The 21,582-nt window shown below is 40.9% G+C and overlaps 1 protein-coding gene across 3 annotated transcripts in view; it reads left to right on the top strand.

Moving 5' to 3' along the window:
• The window catches only part of HYCC1 (hyccin PI4KA lipid kinase complex subunit 1), a 46,491-nt gene extending 40,573 nt beyond the window's left edge, over nucleotides 1-5,918 (top strand). For 2 of the 3 annotated variants that reach the window (XM_086614641.1, XM_086614639.1), the window contains one exon: nucleotides 4,045-5,918. In XM_086614641.1, the coding sequence (XP_086470767.1) occupies nucleotides 4,045-4,601 (557 nt within the window). In that variant the 3' untranslated portion in view covers nucleotides 4,602-5,918. Of the gene's footprint in view, nucleotides 1-2,882; nucleotides 2,898-4,044 lie in introns of all 3 variants that reach the window. The other variant, XM_086614640.1, reaches the window with a different exon arrangement.
• The last annotated feature ends 15,664 nt before the right edge of the window (nucleotides 5,919-21,582 follow it).

Genomic DNA, 21,582 nt, shown 5'->3' with positions numbered 1-21,582 from the left:
TATTGAAAAACCCAAAGTTGTGGTGGTGGTGACACCAGCCGCAGAACCACATATTAATAGATGGGACATGTCTGTTTCTTCCAATGTCATTGCCTGCCACTGGAAGGAGAGAGGAAAACATAACCTGTGCTCCAGATTCCCTGCCAGCTGTTCCAGAGCCCTGAAGTCTCTCTTGATCAACCTTGGACTACATGTTGCAGCTTCATTGCCACCTACATGAAAGAGCAGTACTGGGTAACAGTCCAAGGCCTGTACCACACCTGGAAGTTTCCTAGTGATGTCCTTAACCTGGGCCCCAGGGAGGCAGCAGACTTCCCTAAGAGGAGAGTCTGTCCGGCATGTCGGACTCTCTCTTCGCCTCAGAAAGGAGTCATCTACAACTATAACCTGTCTTTTCTTCCTCATGGAGGTGGTTGTGATACAGGGGGTAGGCCTTTCTGACCCTGGCAACACCTCTGGTGTAGACGGACTGTCATCCATTTACTGACCTTCCACATGCAGAGCCTCATACCTGTTGTACAGAGGCACCTGAGAAGGCGAGGTGGGCAAGGAGGGGTTTGCCTGCTGCCCAAGCCTGGACTTGCCTCCATTCACTGCTCTCCTTTAAGCTACTGCCTTCAGCCTGGTGAGAGGAGGATATGGGATCCCCTTGATCTTGTTTTTTTCTGGTGGCTGTTCCTGTTTCTCTCTCGGGGAAGGCAGAGCATGGTTTCACCAGTCTATCTCTTTCTCAGACTCCCTGATGCTCCTTAACCTTTCTACTTCTTGCAGCTCTGCCACCATGCTGAGCAGGTCCTCCACTGGATTACATCTCACACAGCTGTTCTCACTACCAGCGAATGACTCTGGTGCTCCTTGCAGCCTGAGACCTGGATGGCTGCATGTTTTTGTGGGAGCTCTGGCTGGATTGCCACATCCATTCTGGCGAGTCTCTGCCAGAATGACCTTCTAGCTCTGAGACTTATTTCATTGTCACAAGTGCAGACAGCACAAATGCTGGTGAAAAGCCCAGCGCTGTAGCCCACTTGATCTAGGAGTACGCCTTGCCTGCACAAGAGTCCTCGGTGTGGGGACAGGGGAAGAGGAACCCCTCCTGCTAAAAAACATTAGAGCTGCTACTGTGAAAAATAATCTCAAATTCCTCTGTTTTTGGACTTCCTACTGTCAGTTAAATGTCAGTACTGCCAACTTCTGTCACGTGCAGTAGCAAACTGGCAGTGCAGTCTGGGCAGTCCTTACTGAAAGAGCTGCGTTATGAATAACACACAGGGATTCAGTCGAGCTTTATTTTGAGCTGTGCTTTTAGTGCATTTTTAGTCTTGTCAAGTTTGTGGCCGTAGTGTTTGCATATAATATGCATATATAACACATACAGAATATGTAACTGTATAGCATATAGTGTAATTGTTGCTCTTCACTTGTATTTCCATAGTATACATCTTCATGGAGAATGTACTGTGACTATCTTTAATGGACGGCTTTTTTTCTTCTCCAGGTTGTCTAAGTTCAGTTTTGTGGTTGTAGAGCTAGTGCTGATAAAGCAATTCTGAATGCTTTTTAGAAGACCTTCAGACACTGAGAATACTTCAAGTATTGTGCTGTCTGCCAGATTGCTAGGATTGTAACTTGTTACTTGCATATGCTTGGAATTTCCATGAAGTTTCAACTTCCATTCTTATTTTCACTTTTTGTTTTTCCTTTCAAGAGTTCATCCTTCTTAAACCTGTCTTCATCTAAGGTAGACAGGCATCTTTTGAATTGGGATTTGTTTTACGAGGACCTTATAGGAACTATAGCATTCTTTTCACTAAATACCATTATGAAATCTCTTGTGCTTAGACACAGCATTCATTCTAATACTTTGATTAGCAGTGGAGTTTTCTGTTTGCTTGGAGATTTTTGGTTGTGTCTGCACAAATCTTTGACTGTCTTGAAATAATTTTTTGGCCAGGCTGAGCACTTGTATATCTGCTGTTGATGACTTACCCAAATAAAAAGAAGTAATTGCAGAACCAAGCTGCATTGGTTCATTGTTTTTTGCCTTAATTTTTTTTTTCTTTCCCGTCCAGTGCTGCAGAAAGTTATGGTGCTTTTCATCCCCCACAGCTTAATCTTTGTTTTCTCAACTGTACTTAGTAACTGACTTGTGTGACACAAGTTTGTTGCAAGCTAATTTAGTTGTAAGCTCATATAAGAAGCTTAGAAAGGCTGAGGAGATCAACATTTATGTTATATTATTAGCAGGTGCCAAAAACTGCAGTAAAACTCCATAGGTTTTATCTGAATAAGTTGATTTTGGTAACTGGAGAATTTTCCTACTTGTAAGTATCTTTCTGGTTGAAAACAGTTTTTTGAAATGAACAGATTAAATGGAAGTCAAAGTATGCTTTAGTTGGCTTAGTTGTTTCACTATTTGTTTTCAGGCTGGCCACTTTGCAGCATCATGACATTGTATATGTGTAGAACTTCTAGTCTTACAGATAACACATGAGGTTGATATGCCATTTCATTGTAAAAATAAACTTCACTATAGCATGACGATACAGAGAATATAGTCGTAAAAGTGAATTATGGAGAGTTACTTGATTTCTGGTAATCTCTGAATGCTTGTTTCATGATCCTCAGAAATTTCAATTTTGAAGGATCAAGCATGGGGCTTTCCAGTATGGGGGTGCAGGCCAATAATTGGAAGGTTGGAGCCTGCAATTTAAAAATAAAGCAAAATTCCGTGCTCGCTAATGTTGCTAATTAACAAGAGGTTAATATGTGAACATCTGCTTTAATTCATGATACTTTAGTCATCTATTGGCTTTTGTTTCATGTTTTGTTTCAGACATCTTTTGTTTTTTGTTTTTTTTTTTTCTATCCATCTTTAATTCTAGAACAACCAGAGAATGGTAATGATGCTACTGAATTGGGCAACTTTATCATACCTGAGATTAGTGTCACAAGTGTGGCTGGAGAGAGGACCGGGAATGGGGAAAAGAGCAGAGCACTAGCAGAGAATGATGTTCAGCATTTACAGGGAGTACAGGAAACAGCTACAGATCCTAGAACTGACAGCAAAGGCATGCCAGAAATCAGGAGACAAAAATCTGTAAGAAAAATGATGGAGGATGGAATAAACTCATCTGGCAGAGTGCAGTTTTAGCAGAGCACTTGTAACTGCACTCTAAGGTACCACTGTTGATTGAAAGGATCACTGCTGCATGTTTGGAGAATTAAAGTATGCAGTTAATATATTTGCATGTGTAATAACACAAATGCATGTATTGCACACAGCTTCGTCTGTGCCACAGACAATGGCGACATACTTACAAGTAGATTTATTTAATCTCGAGAAAATACACTGTGAAACTCAACATACCTTTGAGTTTATTAAGCATGTTTATTGGGTTTACAAAATCCAGTGATCAATGGTATGAGGAATCCATCAAAATGTATGTAAAAAGTATCTCGTCGTGTGCCTCAGATTTCCCAAATTCCACCTTTCGTGGTTTACTGGAGATCTCATGTTGTGCTTGAGTTTCCAACTTGTACCACCAGACCTATGATGCAGAAGGTGACCTTTCAGTCCTAAAGCATTCCTGGGTTGCTAAACATGCAGGTGCCATATTGGGTGTCCTGGGGCATTGATCACATACCCTTATAATTAATGAGCTTTGCAAAATCATATATTGGAGCACTTGCTTCAAATAAGATTTAAACTTTTTTTTTTGTTCTGTATGATATCTTCTAATCTATAAATTTCTAATCTGCATGAATTAACAAGACTGCATTTTTATTTTTTTTTCAAAATCACTACAAAATGAGATTGTGGGCATGCTTTTTGATCTAGTTAATGCAGCATTATTTGCTGTAACTTTATATCCTAATGAACCTTGATTCTAAAATGTAATGGAATAGGTAAGTGTTTTGTCTTCTGTTCTCTGTTCTGTTGCTTTATGGCTTTATGCTTGTAAATATCAAAATCTAGCAATACATAAAATCAATAAATGTGAGAAAGTCAATTGCTAATTCTTTGTTTCTTTTTCTACCACGCAGGTAATAGTGATTTAGCGATTCAAGAAGAACTGATAGAAGTATCTGAACCTGATGAGGGGTTTTACTCTAGGGCTGCTTCTAGTACAAGTCAGTCTGCCCTATCTAACAGCAGCAACACGAGCAGTAAGAACCTTTTAGGGAAGAGCCAACGAAGGTCTGGAGGAAGCAAAGCTGGAGGAAAAGAAAAAGAAGGAGAAACTTGCAGAGAACACTTGTCACGAAAACAAACTCAGAGGGCCATGAGTGAGAATCTAGAGCTTGTGTCTCTGAAGAGACTGACACTGACAACTAGCCAGTCTCTGCCTAAACCTGGCAGCCATAGTCTGGCCAGAACGACCACTACTGTGTTTAGTAAATCCTTTGAACAGGTCAGTGGTGTTACAGTTCCAATTAACCGTGGTAGTGTATCTGGTACAGAGGCAAACAGGTTCTCAGCTTGCAGTCTTCAGGAGGAAAAACTGATATATGGAACAGAAAGAACAGATCTTCCAATTTTAAGCAAACAACCTAATCAGCAGCGACCTCCTAGTATTAGCATAACTTTGTCAACAGATTGATGTCATTAAATTGGCAAGTATGAAAAATAAGATATTGAGTGTTTATGCCGATATTGGTACATTAAGCTCCTTAATATGCTATACATTACTTTTCTTAAACCTCAATCCCATAAATTCTTATTTGACTCGCATTTGACTGTAATAGTGAATAGATAACAGTTGTAATTATTTTGTGTCAACTTCTGATAGCTTGGAAAGTTCCTCCTTGACTTCTTGTTTTTATATTCCTGATTGCTTATGGCTTCATGTGAAGTTTACAGCTTCACCAGTTTAACAAGCATTGATTGGTTGTTTAGCCACTGACCAAGATGTGTGGCTTTTTACAAATGCACAGTATGGGAACAAATGGAGCCTCTATCCCAGATTCTACTTTTTCACTACCACTTGGCATAGGCAAAGCTGCAAGTACTTCTTTTATTTAAGAGAAGTCTTGCAGTATGGGCATGGAATTTTGGAACAGCATTCGAAGAACATAAACATTCTCTTATATTAGCCATGAGAAAGCTGTGCCTATGTATAGGCGCTGTGCCTATATATGTATGTAACCTATGTAAGGTTATAACTAGAAGCATCAATTCCGTGTTTGATGTTATAGTGGTTTTTGTAACAGTAGTTAGTACATAGTGCAATGTTCATACTTCTTTGTCACCTGTATGAGTCTGAATTAGAGATGCATTTTGTTTTTTCTATGTCTGAAACTGGGCCAGAAGGCATACAGCAGCACTTATGGATGGGAGTTCTTATCAGTTGCTATGGCAGTCACTCTTTAGACTTACAAATTGTGTGATGGACTCTGTCTTTCATTCAGATTCTTAAATATCTCACTGAAAAAAGCTACTCATTGAAAAGTCACTATCATCAGTATTTTTATTATTTACAGAAAAGAGATGTGCTTATGTAATGATGTTAGATAGGAAATAAGGTATGAGCCCTTTGCACTGAATCAAGCAAATCAGGAGTGTGAATGTGTTCAACGTCAATTTCCTACTTGAGACTAAGAGAATACTACCAAAGGATGTGTACTTTCAGTAACTTGCAAGCACAAAGGGAAATTATAGTGTAAATATAACTAGCACTGTAATTGCTAGTCTTTTATATCTATTATTTTTCTAGCTTGAAAGCTAAAGTTCTAAAACAGCAGCCTGTTCTCAAGGTTACCTAATCTTTAACCTTCAGTTAGTTTGGTGACCTTGTTTGATACCAACTTTTGTAACATTAAGATTTTTAATTAAAAAACAATATTAAAACTGCTTATGCAGAAATTTGGGGGAGCAGTAGCTGACAAAACCACTCCAGTAGCAGTGATTAGCTGATAAACAGACAGTATATTGCTATGAGTGCAGAAATGGGATGAAGATCTAAGGCATAGTCATTCCCAACTGTCCAGATTTTTGCAGCTCGTGATCCCTTATTGTCAAGAACCTTGTAACAGAAGAAACACTAACATTCTGGTAGGTTTTCCTGTTTGCCTGGAGATAAGTTTAGATATCCCTTTTTGACTTAAACTGAAGCACAGGTAACTTTTAAGCAGCTAATGTTATTCAGGTTTATAGCATTAATAAGCTGGTTAATTACTAAAAAGAGATGAGGAGACATAGTTGATAGGGACGAGTTGTATAATTCTACTAAGACTGCAGACTAGATGTGTATATTTCTTAATAGTCACCAAAGTATGTGGAATAGCGGCATCAGTCTATACATGTTTGTCTTCACCCGAGATCCTGAGTTTAAATGAATGTGTCACACTTCCTCACATTCTTCAGTTTGTTGTATGACACCGTTCTATCCTAGTAATGCAGTATTTCACTTTTTTACAGTGGTTTTCTTAATTGTATATAAAAATTTGCATTCCTAATGTATAAACTACAATGTTGTCTTGTTTAGTGTTTAACACTTTGGCCAGTGAAATAAACTGGTTCTTTGAAGTTATATGTTTTTTGTAAATACTTTGTACAGCAGAAAATTGTCTGGTTTTTTTACAGGTTTTTCTGCAATACATGTTATACACCACATTTGTTTCAGATTGACTAACACATGTGGCTGCTGAAGCATACACAACCACAGGCAATAGGAAAGTTTTAGGCAGCTGATAGCAGACATTGGCTGGCACTAGGCATACTGAATGTAGAGCTCTTCCTACTCTTGAAATTTGTTCTAAATGTTACGAAGAAATGAACTGCAGAACTTACAGCTGCCTCTGGATCTTCTCTTACAGCATAGCATTTAAGGATACATTGGAAACACCTCACAGTAATTTGAATTGAAACATAAACTAGAATAGAAAAATAAAATTGCAATTGAAAAATTAGTTGTGAGTTAGTGTTACGAGACTGGAATTTTTAAGTAGTTCTACTGGTTTTGTTTCATTTAATTCATGATTTTTTCAGTTATCTCCACAGTAGACACTTTTTCAAGCTTGGTGTTGGTATAAAAGCTGTTTATTATACTGGGAAGATTTAGTCACTTTAGCTATAATGATTAGAATTTCAAAGGATCTAAAATGCCATAAAATGTAGATATGTAACTTTACAATACTGTTGACTACAAGTCAAACAATGTTAAAGTAAAGTTAGTTTATCCTTTTATTTTATCCAGCTAATTATTCTAACTGTAGTCTGGCTTGAACCCAAGACATAAACTCATATTGGTACAACTGAAGTTACATAAAGTTTCATGCTCGTTGGAGAAAATGATAATAAGAAAGGTCCTTGGTACTAAAGGCTGCTGTTTCTATACATGTGTGGCTTCATACAAGTATGTATTAGTCTCTGGAGCAACTTGCATATAATAAGCATGTTTTTGTGAACAGACATTCCGCCTTCATACTGATTGAGTCTGAAGAATTTCTTTCCTGATGTAAGTAATAAAACTCTCACTTATGTTTCTTTCTTTCCTTAAAAAAAAAAAAAAAAAAAAAAGGCAAAATTAAAAAAAGGCAGGGTAAGGGAAAGGGATGACAGAATTATTTATTTGTTGTCCAAATATCCCTGGAGAGTTCCAGAAAACACACGCTGCATCGTTTCCGGTGCAGGACTCAGGGGATATGTAGAGCAAGAAGCGAAGACATCAATTCTTTCATGATATTTCTAAAATTGTCAAGCTCTTGGGTTTTGAGCATTATCTGATCATTTTAGGCTGATGTATGAAAAATGTGTATGAAAGAAGTAGAGGTCTTCTAACAGCATAAGGAAAACCTGTTAAGACATCCCATATTATAGTCTACCCGAGAGTGGGTAGTTCTGATCAATACGCTCCAAACATCATACACGGTTGCAACGTTCCGCAGGAAAAATGTTATGTAGGAGTGAATCATCTCAAATTATGATAGAAGTTATTTTAATGCTGACATTCGTAACTGACCTTGCTTTGAACAACCACGTTTTCAAAACTCTGTTAAAGCTGAGACGATTTGTTTTTGTTACGAGAATCTGTAACATTTGTACAAAAAGCATACGGTCTCCAACCACTTGCTGTAGAGCTGCAATGACTTTCTGAAGGGAGCGAAATGTCCTTGAATTGCCTTGAATACCTGACAGATTTGACAGGTACAGAAATACGTAGCTATTTTAGCTGCACTTGTCTCTAATGAGGTCTCTTCTGATTTCTATGAGGATTCTAGAAATTTCTAACTTAAATCGTCTTATATCTTTTGTCAGTATTTGAGGCTTACAATGCTGTATATAGATGTGTAATGTATTGACGTTTGTATAATTCTACTTCTAAGACTGCAGACTAGATGTGTACATTTCGTAATAGTCACCAAAGTCTGTGGAATAGCTCCATCAGTCTATAGATTTCATAGAATTTCATAGAATTTCTAGGTTGGAAAAGACCTTAGATATCGTCCAGTCCAACTGTCCCTAATCCCCCATTAAACCATATCCCTAAGCAGTTCATAAGATGTCTGTCTTCACCTGAGAGCCTGAGTTTAAGTGTGCGCCACACTTTCTCGTATTCTTCTGTTCGTTGTGACACTGTTCCATGTTTTACTAATGCAGTATTTCACCTTTTTTACAGTGAAGTGTTCTGTTAATTGTAGATGAAAATTTACATTCCTCATGTATAAACTACAATGTTGTCTTGTTTAGTGTTAATAATTTGGGCAGTGAAATAAACTGTTTTTTGTTTTTTTGAAGTTGTATGCTTTCATAAATACTTTGTACAGCAGAAAAATTTGCCTCTTCTTTACAGGCTTTGTTGAAATATACATTTGATAGCAATGTGTTCGTTCAGTTTTCATTACACACCTGGAAGTCACAGTAAGGTTGACTGTGTTACTTAAAATATGCTGAATACCCATTTTACAGAGCATAGGTTCTGCAGCGCAGCCTTGTCAGGTAAGACACTATGCCTAAACCACGCAGCTGAGAAACACTGACGGACAGGTGGAAGGTGGGTTCAAACAGATGAGTTGTGAACTGGGTGGTGGCAGAAAGATGACTGTCCCGTCAGTAATGTAGCACTACTTGTGCAACTTGGTAGTTTTCATTGTCTTAATATAGCAGTGCTTTGGTACACAGCCATTATCTGCAAGGTCTTTAGTAGCAGACTGAGCCAGCAATCCTCACTGTGTTTCTGTGACCTCCTGGTGATCTGGGGGCTGTTGCCCATCTTTGCTGCAAGGGTGTGTGTGGCTGGCTCACTTTCCCCTTGTTCATGAAGACCCCCAGGGCTTTTTCTGCAAAGCTGCTTTCCAGTCGTCTGGCACATGCCCGTGCCTGGGGTGGTTTGCCCTCAGGGGTAGGACTTGGTGTTGCCCTTTAAACTTTTGAAGTTTCCTGTGTCAACTCCAGTCTCCTGCCTGTGGATGTCCCTGCAAATGGCAGCGCACCCCTCTGGGGTATCGATCTCTCCTCCTGGTTTTGTTACCTGCAAACATGCTGGGGGTGAGCTCTGTCCCACCACCCATCTTCATTAACGGAGATGTTAGACTGTCCTGGCCCAGCTATTGACCCCAGTGTGCACCAGTGTTCTGGTTTTAGCTGGGACAGAGTTAGCTCTTCTTTTTAGCAGCTAGAAGAGCTCCGTGTTTTGGTTTTACTCAGAGGCTGGCTCTGAGAAGAATGTTCATAGCAAATTGATGTTTGTAGTTGGAAGTGAAACTCCAAGGACTTTTCATTGTGCCATGTCCTGGCCGGAGTGCAGAAGCACGGCAGGATAAGGGGGGAGCATAGCCGGGACAGGGGGACCACAATTTCCCTTGTGATTTGTGGTGGAACTTGAGACTGAGGGCCAAACTGGCCAATTAGTATTCCATATCATGCAGCGTCATGCCCAGTATAAACGTGAGGGGCAGCCGGGAAGAAGGGCTTTTGCGCTTCTGCTCTTTTGCGCTTTTGCTCTATTGCCTTTTTTTTCCTCTCTCTCCCAGTACTCCCACTCTCAGAGTTCTCTCTCTCTCTCTCTCCCCCCCATCCCCCCCTCTCTCTCCCCCTCTCTCCCCCCCCCCCCCCCCTCTATTTCGGGGCCTCACGTTCGTCCGGGATTGCAGCTTCGGGACGAGACGGGCTTTGCATACGAGGGGGTGGTGAGCACCTACCCTGTGTATTGAATCATCTGTATTAAATTGTTCTTATCTCAACCCACGGGTTTCCCGTTTCTCCTTTAATTCTCTCCCTCATCCCTGGGGGTGGGGGAGGGTGAGTGAGCGACTGTGTGGGGTTCGGTTGCTGGAGCGGCCTAACCCACGACAACCAGTAAGGCCAGGGTTCCAGCTGGGTTTTGTGCACTGGTCACGGCCCTTTGAGCCCGGCAACTGAGGCGGTTTTCTGCCCGCAGAGCCCTGGGGCTGCTGAAGGCAGCTCTTGCCTGTAACAGCAGAAGCGAAGGCGGCAGTGAGTGCCTGGGCCTTTTCCATATCCCTGTCAGCAGGTCCTCTGCCCCGCTCAGCCATGGAGCCCTCTTTTTCCCTGGTCTTCCTGTTGCGGATGCTATGTCTGCTAAAAGTTTTCTTGTTGCCCTTCACCTCCTGTGGCAGTTTCCATTTCATTTGGGCTCTGACTTTCCTAACCCTATCTGTGCATGCCTGGATAGTGCCTCTGTAATCCTCCTAGGTCCCCTGCTCTTGCTTCCACCTCTTGTACGCTTCCTTTTCGTGTCTAAGGTTCGTCAAGAGCTCCTTGTTTGTGCATCCAGGCCTCCTGCTGCCTCTGCTTGATTTCCTGTGTGTTGGGATGGACTATTCTTGAGCTTGGATGAGATGGTTCTGGAACATCAACCAGCTCTCCGGATCCCCTCTTCTCTTCAGGGTGGTCTTCCATGGGCATCGCCTGAGCAGATTCCCTGAGCAAGACAAGTTCCGCTCTTCTGTAGGCCCAGGGCTGTGATCTTGCGTTTTGTCCAAGGTTTCTTTCCTTTCCGCTTACAACTGTAGTCTTTGGTGCAGTGCTGTAAAGCAACCTGGATGAATGGAAGAGCTATTGTAGATGGCAGCAGTGGGAGATCTTATGTTTTGGGAACACTGTTTTATCTTGTTTGATGTGATTTTTTTTGGAGGGGACATTTTTGTTTGTTTGTTTTTTAAAGCTCAAATATCAAACATAAACCTGTTCTTTTGTATGGGCAAAACTCAATTTCCCTTCATACAAACAGGTGAGAAAGAAAATCTTACACACTTACAGGACAATCACAGCATCGTCGAATTTGTACCCTTCAGAAAAGAAAATTTTTAGCTTGTTCAAGTGAAATATTAGGAATCTGAGATTTCCTATTTCAGTTGCAGTAGGTGAAAGGCAATGCTTAGAATGGGCTCTTGGTTTCAGGTAGGAATTGCTATCGATTAGGGAAAGAAAATGTGAATTTAAATACCTTCTCTCTTCCTAAAATGTTGTCGGAAGTACTCTGAAATACAGCCCTTAGTGTGGAGGATGAGAGGGCCTAAGAGCCTGTTTGCTGGACAATTCACAGAGAGGGATGTTTGAAGGTAATACAAGCAATTTGTAACTAGTTAGAGAAATGACGTTTGTTTTTACAGACTTTACAGCTAGTTGCCTGCATTGAGCTTGTAATAATTACTTTTCATGTTTTGCGTTAATCTAGCTCAGTATTAAAGGTGACTTCAGTATGGGAGTTTTCTCCCAACCCACAGCTGCCAGGTAATAAATACATTTGCTAATTCAGGATAGTGGAGAAGAATGTCACTGTGACTCCAGAAACCTTTGTGAAACAAGCCTTTACAGTGCATGGTTCTTGCTTCATTAACTTGATTCTTAAAATGAGGTGGTGTTTAATCATCTGTTACTTTAAATGTGCTGCAACAATACTGAAATTTAATGGTGCGGAAGGACTTGTGGATGTTAGTCTGAGTCATGCTGTACTTCTGGTTGTTGTTCTCAACATCGGTGCTGACTAATACTGGCAGTCCACTGTGTAGAATTTCTTGGTCTGGACTATGGTGGATTTTTCTGGTGTGAGAGGATAGATTTCTTAGAAGGTCAGAAGAAATACTAGGTTTTACCTCCACAAGACAGAGCAAAGTAAATGAAGGAGTGTCAGGTATTGGCACAAGAAGCCCTCAGTGTGGATGTGATTTTTCTAGTGTTTCTGCAGTACAAATAGTGAACCAAAATAATGATTAAACATTCAGTTTAATTTGCTTGTGCATGAAACTTGAGTATCATCTTTGATTCCTGTCAACGTAGGAACAGAACAGTGACTCATTTAAAACACACGTGTAAAAACATAGATATGTTTTATGCATATGTGTGTGTATATAGATTTATGCATATATACGGTTTCCTCTTCAGCCAATCAAGGTATGGTAGTTGTAGAATTGTTGGGGAGAGTATTGGAGCTGGCAAAGACTTGGACCAGCACCAATGTCAATGACTTATGATACCATCTGAACTAAACATAGCTAGGCATTAAAAAGTTGTGCTGTCACTGGTGTATTTTTGTTGTAGTATTATCTGCCAAGAGTAAATTGATTTGAATATAAATGGTAAAGGATCTTGCACTTACTCCTTAAATATGTTTTTGAATGAATCACAATACTCTATTTTTGTTGTTGCTGTTAAAATGCATTGTGGTTTCATTATTGTTAATAACCTGCACTTCAGACTTTGCTAATGATTTGAATTGAATAAGTGAATTGTGATAACTTATATGTGATAACATTTTCAAATCAAGTGTGAGACAACAGGCATACCAAATGTCAGCTTTCAGCAGACTGTCCTGCCCCTAAAATGCTGGTGTCTGAGAAATCTGCTGTAATAAATTGCAAAATGGAAAGAGTTTTGAAAGGTAACAATCTTCTGGGGAATATCAGTGCTGTTTACTTGTTAGCTCATTGGGATTTATATTCCTCATTTCAGCCATTAAATAAAACCAATCCAACCACTATTTATCTAAGCTGCTAATTTCAGCTCTGCCTGTATTGACTGGAGAAAGATACAGGCACTGTCAAACTGATTGAGCACATCCTGAGATAGGGAGGTCCCCTCTGACACCTGAAAAGTGTTCATCCCATCCCTCACTTGCTTCTCATCCCAAACCAGCTTGACATTGCTGCCTGGTTACTGCTTTCTATGGAAATGAATCCGTACATCCCCCTTCTTGCTGCATAAAATCAAAATAAGCTTTAGCATAGCATCAGTCACTGCAGCATAACTCTGAATGTCAGAAGCTCTCCTATTTTTACTAAAGGCCTTACGAGCAGGCAGATGTCTAGGAAGAATAGATCTGGCTTAGTAGTTCTGCTGGCCAGAATGTAAAGATCAGCTTGAAATAATGGGGACAGGTACTGGGAGCTGCGATTCAAACAGCATCTGTTCGGATTATTTGAGTAATCATGAAGTAGTTGCATTTCTAAATGTCTGAAGCAGGGAAAAAGGAAAGAACTGGAGCACAAACCTCTCTGTAGCATTCCTGTTTCTGCTATTCTTGCTTCAGGATCCCACTTCAAAATATGTGATGGTTTTAGCAGCTTTTGAATTTAAAGGTAGCATACCAGCAATGCTGTTAAAGCTTCCTTACAACCAACTGATTGCTGATCAGCTCTAGCTGAATATTCTGACAAATCTGAGGCTTGGTTCTTAACTATTCAGCCTGGGAAGGAGCTTCTCATCTGCCTCACACACTGCATCAAATTCATAACTTTAACCTTCTTTAGTTATCCATGAAAACTTACTTTTTCCTGTTACTGGTGCAGGAAACCATGCTACAGAAACATCGCCCTTCAATTTAGCACAAACTTGAGTGTCTTTCTGGTGCTTCAGGTCTTCCTCAGCTCAGTGAAGTGCCGAGGAGAGATTTTGGTCACTTCAATCTTTGCTCAAGACAGGCTTCCTGACTGACATCAGATATAGAATCATAGAATCATAGAATCGTTAGGGCTGGAAGGGACCTTCAAAGGCCATCTAGTCCAACCCCCCTGGAAGGAACAGGGAGATGTTGTAATACTGCCAGCCTTGTACTGAGGCATTCATACAGCAGTCAGTTCTATGTGTGGCCACTGGAGTGAGGACAGAGGCCAGTGCAATCGCCAACCAGAGGGTTTTTCCAATACTCCACCTTTTCATGGGCAGACCTCTATGGTGGGGAATAGCAGGAGGCTGGATGCATCTCACAAACAACCAGCTGGAGAGGCGATTTCAAAAGTCTCAGACTTGACACTGTTACCAAAAATCCAGAATAAGAAACTTATCAACACCAATGGGATGTAGATAAGCAGACACTTCTTTATTGCAGCGCCGGGTGCACAGGGGATATCTCCTCCTAGTGTGCGCCCCTTGCACCAAAATTAAACTTCTTATATAGAGCTTACACATGTATAAACAAATTATTTCCTGAAAATCATTAGCATATTCTTCCCCTATTTCCGATTCTGCGCAATAAAAGTTAGAATCATCTCGAAATGAGTCTGGGGTATGATATGGGTAGGTGGTCTATGAGTCGGTGGTCGTGATCTCCCCCTGCCGGAATTACATTTTGCTTAAGTTCACGGTTTCTGGTAATTACCTCATGGTTTCTTGGCAAGTACCCATAACTCGTTAAGGCTGGCCTTCTTCATTCTCATTAACCCAAACCTTGATAGCTACATGCATTCTTCTAGTTCTATGTAAGTATCATAAATCAATTGGTAGGTCAACTTGTACTTGTTATCTAATTTCTACATGATTCTAACTTAGCCCTTTGGTCTTGGTACAGGATTATACAAAGACTTTCATAGCAGCATCTGGTTACTGTACGAGCATACTTTTCATTGAAATATTTCTTATAGCTTTATATTGTTAAAATCAATTGCAAACTATATTAATTACAAAGTATTGATTAAATTCTAATTACTAAAATTCTAAGTATCAGTAACAACACTGCGTTGAGCCCAAGCAGAGCTTCAGCTGCCAATCTCCTGAAACACTGCGATCCAGCTCCTAAATGGTTTAGAATCATTATGTTTGGGCATCATGACTCAAAATAAAATGCGCATATGGATAAATAACTTGAAGAAATTACTGGGCAATGGATTTCTCCAAGATCCATCCATTGTATGACCCATCTTTTCCTTAAAGCCTGGCATGCATGACATATGCTGCAGCACGATGTGTGTGCTCTGGTCTCGACGAATGACGGTGGTTTTGTACCTTAGGAGCAGTATTGGATAAAAAAAATCTGTGATGCTTGCAAGCACAAAGAGTTTCGATGCATTCTGATGATGGTGAGATGAGTAACTTCTTAAATACGCCAACAAAATTAGTTACTAGGTAGATCTGCTTATAAGGCGTTTGATGCCGTAAATTAATTTCATGCTGAAAAGCAGCGCCTTGGAAGAATCTTTATTCAATCTTGAGATATTGAGCAGCTTTAATGCGCGTTGACATTCAGTACCACATTCATAATCCCTGTAATTATTCCTTCCTACTCTAATAAGAGCAGGCACTGTACAGCATAAGTACTGAGGGATAGTCTTGTTTCATGCTTGAAAGGAGGAACACATAGTATAAAGTGCACTTTGTACTGAGCTGTGGGAAAAGAGCTGAATGGGAGACTGAAACAGAAGCTTTAAAAGCAGTTCAAAATGTCTAGTACGCTTCGTCTCTGCCTGTCTCTGTAGGCAGCTTTGAATGAATGAAGAAGCTGCACAAAATGAGAGAGGCATAAAGCTGAGAGCTTACTGGAAGGGGGGAACTTCTGGAGGAAAACTTTTGCCATGGCTCCCACCTGAACTGCAAGGGCAGGCATCTTCCCACCAGGCAGGGCTTGTGCCATGGTGTTCAGCCCCTTCCCTCCCTCTGCCTAAAACTTATGCCTCTGTCTTCTCCTTGGAGAGGAACCTGAGCTCTGGTACTACCCCAGTAACAAATACAGGATGTTAATGTTAGACTGGAAGGGCATTTGTGGGCAGAAATGGCAGCTCTGCTCTGCTCTGCAGGTTTAAGCATTGATGATTTTCTTGTTACGCTTTGGTGTCAGGAAATGCATGGCTGGCACCTGAAGCCAAAGTGTCAGGAACTTCTGGACTGTTTCTGTCAGGGTGTTAAAGAAAAAGAGGAGAGACAATGAGTGATATGATGAATATTTTCCTTTCTTAAAGGGAGTGCCCACTAGGCTGGCTATTGAGGTGCCCCTTAAGCTGGAGGAAACAGGAGCATTAAGAAAACCTGGTGAATGTACTAACCATCAGCTGGATATCAGAGGGAGTTTATGGAAGAGACAGCACAAAGGCTGCAGCTCTTGGTCAGATCTAACCTTACAAGGTGTGAAGGAGGAGTCAATAAGGATAGAGGGTTGGAAGCTGTGAAGACATTTCAAGACTGGCAGATACCAATCAAAAAGGAGAATGAGGAGTCAGCGGTACATGGAAATGGCAAGTCTGGTGTGGAGGAACAAAGCTGTCTGTGTGGCATGGCTGATCTGTCCACCCAGAGCAAGAAGAAGCTGCAGATCTGACTCTACAAGAGATCCCAATTAAAAAAAAATTGTTACTTGTCGTACTGGTTTGGCCAGTGTCATGTGACTTAGAAGGTTTTTTTTCACTAATGCAAGGAGTTTGCATAACAAGACTAGCAGACTGCTCATGCAGCAGTATGTGAAAACATTGACTATAGAAATAATACACTGGAATAGCTTTTGTAAGTGGACTACAAGCACGGAGAGACCGACGGGATTCAGAAAAGGCACAGGTAAAGGTAAGGTTGGTGGACTAATACAGCACACAAACAATGTGGCAGATTAAAAAAAGAAAAGGAAATGACTGTGATCTTTGAGCAGTCTTAGTAAAAGAGTAGTAAAAACATTTTAGTAGGATAGTTACAGGTCTGCTATAAGCCTTTGGGAAGACATTTGTAATCCTCGCTGAGGAATGTTAACGGAAACTGTCATTAAGAGAAACTTAATTTTTCTTGCCATAGATTGGAGGACAAATTCTGTTGATAATTGCAGGTCTTTCTTGCTTCTGGAAGTCATAACTGATGCTCTTGTTCAACAAAACGTTCCTGAACCAAGGGCATGCTGCTTCAGGCTTTGAGCACCTTTATGTGCCATATTGCTGGGCAGTGCATTCCTGAAACTGGGATAAGCAGTACATCAGCCCTAGGTGGGAACTCGAATGGTGAGAGCACCCTTCTGGCATGTAACCACCTTGTTCAGCTGGGGCTCTGGTACTTCTACACAAGACTTCATTGTACCACTGTGCAAGACTCACAGTGAAGTAAAAGAGATATAAAGAACTTTGTTGCTGTTTTAGACAAACAGTAAAAAATATTGTTTGGAAAGTCCTTGAATGAAAAGACTTTTTCTTTCAAAAGAGTGAACTTTGATATATGAAGATGGCTGGACAGTGAAGTTTATTGGCCTGAGAGAAAAACAAAAACAAAAACAAAAACAAAAGCTCAAAGAAACATTAGTCAAAGGACAGAGTCTCTAGCATTTGCACCTTAAGAAGCAGAGAAATCTTGTATGGAAGGCTGGCATTGAAATATTATTCCCTTTAAAAGTGTACTTCAGCACCTGTAAGCAACTGCTTGAAGAGGGAGCAGAAGAAAGTGTACAGTCTAGTGGGATCTGAAAGTCTTTGTGATGGACTGAATTACCAGGAAATTAAAATACATATACAGATTCCTTAGCTATAAAAACAGAACAAGGGGGGAAAAAAAGCACAAAGTGGGAGGAGCAGGAAAGGGGGTTAAGACCAGCAACTGTAAGAAAATATTTTCAAGACAATTGATGTTGCCACCCCATGGCCAGCCAGCACAAGGACGTAGCGATGCACATCCAAAGGCTAAAGCAGAATGTACAGTAAGGTTACATTCCTACAGCCAGAGTCACAACTGCTTCTCTGAATTGATAGTGAAAGGTCGGGTGTCCTGGGCAGTGCATGGCCTGAGCTGTTCATCATTCCCACTGCAGACACCAGGGTGACCCCACAGGTGTGTTTACATGCCACGGTGCGTGGTCTGAATAGAGTGGACTCCTTCTGCAAAGAAGAATGATCCAGTGGCTCACAAAGTCAGCGGCTGACCTCCTTCAAGCTTTTAGTTATCACAGCAGATACATTTCCTTGAGGCTTCAAGCAAGGTAATGGAAGCCTCCATGTGCTTTGTCATGCTGTGCCCCACGGAAGTACTCACATTGAACTCTTTTTTTGCAGCTTTCATTACCTGGACAGGTGATGTGAAGCACGGCAGTGTTACAATCCTGCAGTCACTCTGTGGGTCCTTCTAGCAGTCAGAAGGAAGATGTCCTGTAGTGATCTGACTTATAGAATCATAGACTTGACCACATTCGCTCAAATCTCCTAATATCTGCTCAGTGGGCAAGTTGTTAGCTAACGTAGACTCCCCTAGCATTGCCAGTCACCTCTTCTAACCTCCACAATATTCTGACAGGCAAATTGAAATGTCAACTCAAATAGAACACCGAGCACCTATGACAGTGGGCTGTCGTATGGAAAACAAGAAAGTCAAAAAGGAGGTTCAGGGTGCTCAGACAGCCTTTCTCCTATGGACTAATATATAGCAAATGATCTTAGAAACAGTGTGACAGAAAACACCAACTCTCATTCGACAGCAAACATGGAGCACCTGTATCACTTTTAAGATATCACTCTGCCTGCTAGGTGTGCATGTGACTGTCATCAACTCAACTCATCCCAATTCGTGTTTCTTGGAAAAATTTTCTTTTTCTCTAGAGTTATATAGAAGGTGACTGAATTATCTGAAAAAACTATATGGAACCATATGAGAACGTATGATAAAAGAGAAACCCTGGTGAGCTACTTAATAAAACTGATAAATCCTAACTTTTTATAAGCTCCTGCGTTGTATAGGTGAAATGATAGTTTTGCTGTCATAGTTGATCTGTGCTAATTACAGCAATTATAATGCTTGTGGAGAAAGAAATTTGCAAAAAAGTATATTAAGTACTCAGCACTCAGCTGCCTGTCAGCTGAAAGGAAGGCGAGTTAATTGAATGTGACAGTCTGTGCTCTTTCTGTTGTAAATCAGTGGTTAATTATAACGTGCAGCTATGGCCATATGTCACTTGCTCTGGCGTAACCGTAACGTGTCGTGTTATTGATCGCTGCACCGCTGGAGCTGAAAGCTCCTATACCCCTGCGCTAAATGCCTTACAGAGGTCTGATCAGTTTCAGTGTTGCATAAAACTAATCTTCATTCAAAGTGCAGGAATTAAAATTAGGCCAAATATACTACCAGAATTTAGTGTGTTGTATTAATGTGTGAAATCTTTTTTTTTTTTTGTAACTGTTATTATTGCTATTTAATGTAAATAGACTTAAATATAAAAGAAAATTGATGAAGTGGCAGAACTATCCCCTAGGAGCAGGCACAGAATTACTGAGAAAAGAGCTGTTGCCAAGTGCGATTTTTCTGTAGGCTTCTTGAAGGTAAGCAGAGCTGCCCTGGACTGATTTAATGTCTTCAGGTATCTGGAAATTGGCTGCTTTTAATCTATAGCAGCTTTGGTTGCCCTCTAAAAAATGCTGAGTTGTCTAAAGGGCTGCTTTTCTCAAATGTTTGTTAATACACTTGTGCCTGATTTAGAATATTGCTTAGAAACTATGCATGGTTTTCAAATTAGTGTTCCATAGAAATCGTTCCTCTACCACACCTCTCCTGACGGATTTTCAGGCCAGAGGACTAGTCTGTGCAGGTGCAGATACCACAAATGAGTGTGGGAACGAAGACAAAAGCCTTAAACCTGAAGCCAGTTGTTTGGTGCAATAGAGCCCAGAGCCACAACCTGCAGCCACTGGAAACTGGAGATAATGGCGTAGTTATGGGAATATTGAAAAAGGACAATAAGGAATGTACACGGGAATATAATGCCAGACGTTCCTCTAACTTTACCCTGTGTAAATACTTCTCATCTGCGAGGATAAACCAGAATGTAACAGTGTGTATTCGATGTGAAAGGCCACGTGGAGTGGTAGACAAGTCGGCTTAATGAAGCTGCCTAGGCTAACTGTGAAAGTGAGGAACTTTCCAACAAAGATCAGTTGTGTCTTCCGCTCTGCTTCAGAGAGCTCAATACCAGACATCATGCAAAAATGTGAAGTTTTGCGGTGCCAGGAATGCTGTTTTCAGTCTGGTTTATTAGACTGTGCATACTGTAGCCAATGTGTTCAATCACCTTTATTCCCTATTAACTAGAATAGAAACTGGTGAGCACTATGAGGTTATTTTGTTGAAAAGGGGTGTTGAGTCTGCACAACAGTGGGTTGGTTGAAGATGAGAAAATGCCCCACTACCTTCAACTATAGGAGAAAGCACACCACTTAAACAGTCATTTATTCACTTGTGTCTGGAAAACAGGGAGTTAGGTGTCTAAATGTTCTTGATAGCTTACACACTGAGGACTCAAAAGCATGGATGGAAAGTTAAAGGATGATTAATGCTTTGCCTGTTTAGGCTGGAGCCTCGGGTGCCATGTTCTCCTCATGACAACTGCAGCCAGCAAGGTTTGCTCCAAAAGGACGGCACAGAATTAATCTGATTTCAATAGATCAGAATCTCACTGAAGACACTGGAGCATGTGCCAACATAAGTCAGGAAAAGCACATTTCATCAACTTAGCTGAGTCACCACAGCACAGTTCAGGTACAGTATTGCTTTCTTCTGTCACTGTTTACACCACTCAACAGGAGAGTCTGGTATCCTCTCACAGTATTTCCACTTACCCAAAATGAACGTGGATGTTCTGTTTTCTGTCAGCAAACATCTTGACTTCTGAACTCAGTAAGTGGTGATGTTGATGCCCGTGAGAGCAGAACGTTATCCTTCGTCTTGGAGTGTGTGTTTTTATTGCATCTACCTTACCCTTGGTTCTTTGGGTACGTAGTTTCGTAAACAAGCACCTCTTGCATGCAGATTATTACTTGAAAATCAATGGCTTTCAAATTTGTTTTTTTCAGGCTGTTTCTTTTAGACTATCTTTTCAGATATCTTGTGGAACCAGAGCCTTCAACACGCACGTTCTGAGCTTTCTGCAGTGCCTTACTCTGCTTGGACCTACATTTTTGTTGCTGTGGTGCTGGTTTTGGAGTATCTCTGGAGCTTGTCTTTCAATCATTTGGTGGCTGCTCAAAAGGTATATCATTCTTGTATGCCCTCTGTGGCATAAGAGCCCCCTCTGATTTGGCTGCTGTTGGCCTCGGGTTGCTCCCCATCACGCTGGCTCTCAGGAAGAAGCCATGAGCACAAAAGCAGGAGCCTGATGGTTATCGTTCTGGGGCTCTCTGCTCCAAAAGACGAAGATGAATGTCACTTCTGAGAGGTATTTTTATTTCTGAAAGTACAGAAATCTATCCAAGAGCTGGTATCTACTCAAACACCAGACTTTGCGGGGCAGCATGCCCAGAAATGTTGGTATTTGAGCTGAAAACGTAAGTGTTCATACATCCCACCTCCTGCGTTTGTCTTTGTGTAGTTATGGTATGGGTCTGCTTTGTCAGACAGAAACAAAAATACCATTCCGCCTTTCCCATCTTACTCAGATGGTATTTTGCAACTTACACATCTTTCAC

This window comes from Tauraco erythrolophus, chromosome 7 (assembly GCF_009769465.1).
Source record: "Tauraco erythrolophus isolate bTauEry1 chromosome 7, bTauEry1.pri, whole genome shotgun sequence".
Classification (NCBI taxonomy): domain Eukaryota; kingdom Metazoa; phylum Chordata; class Aves; order Musophagiformes; family Musophagidae; genus Tauraco; species Tauraco erythrolophus.
This window is presented reverse-complemented; position numbering and strand designations above follow the sequence as displayed.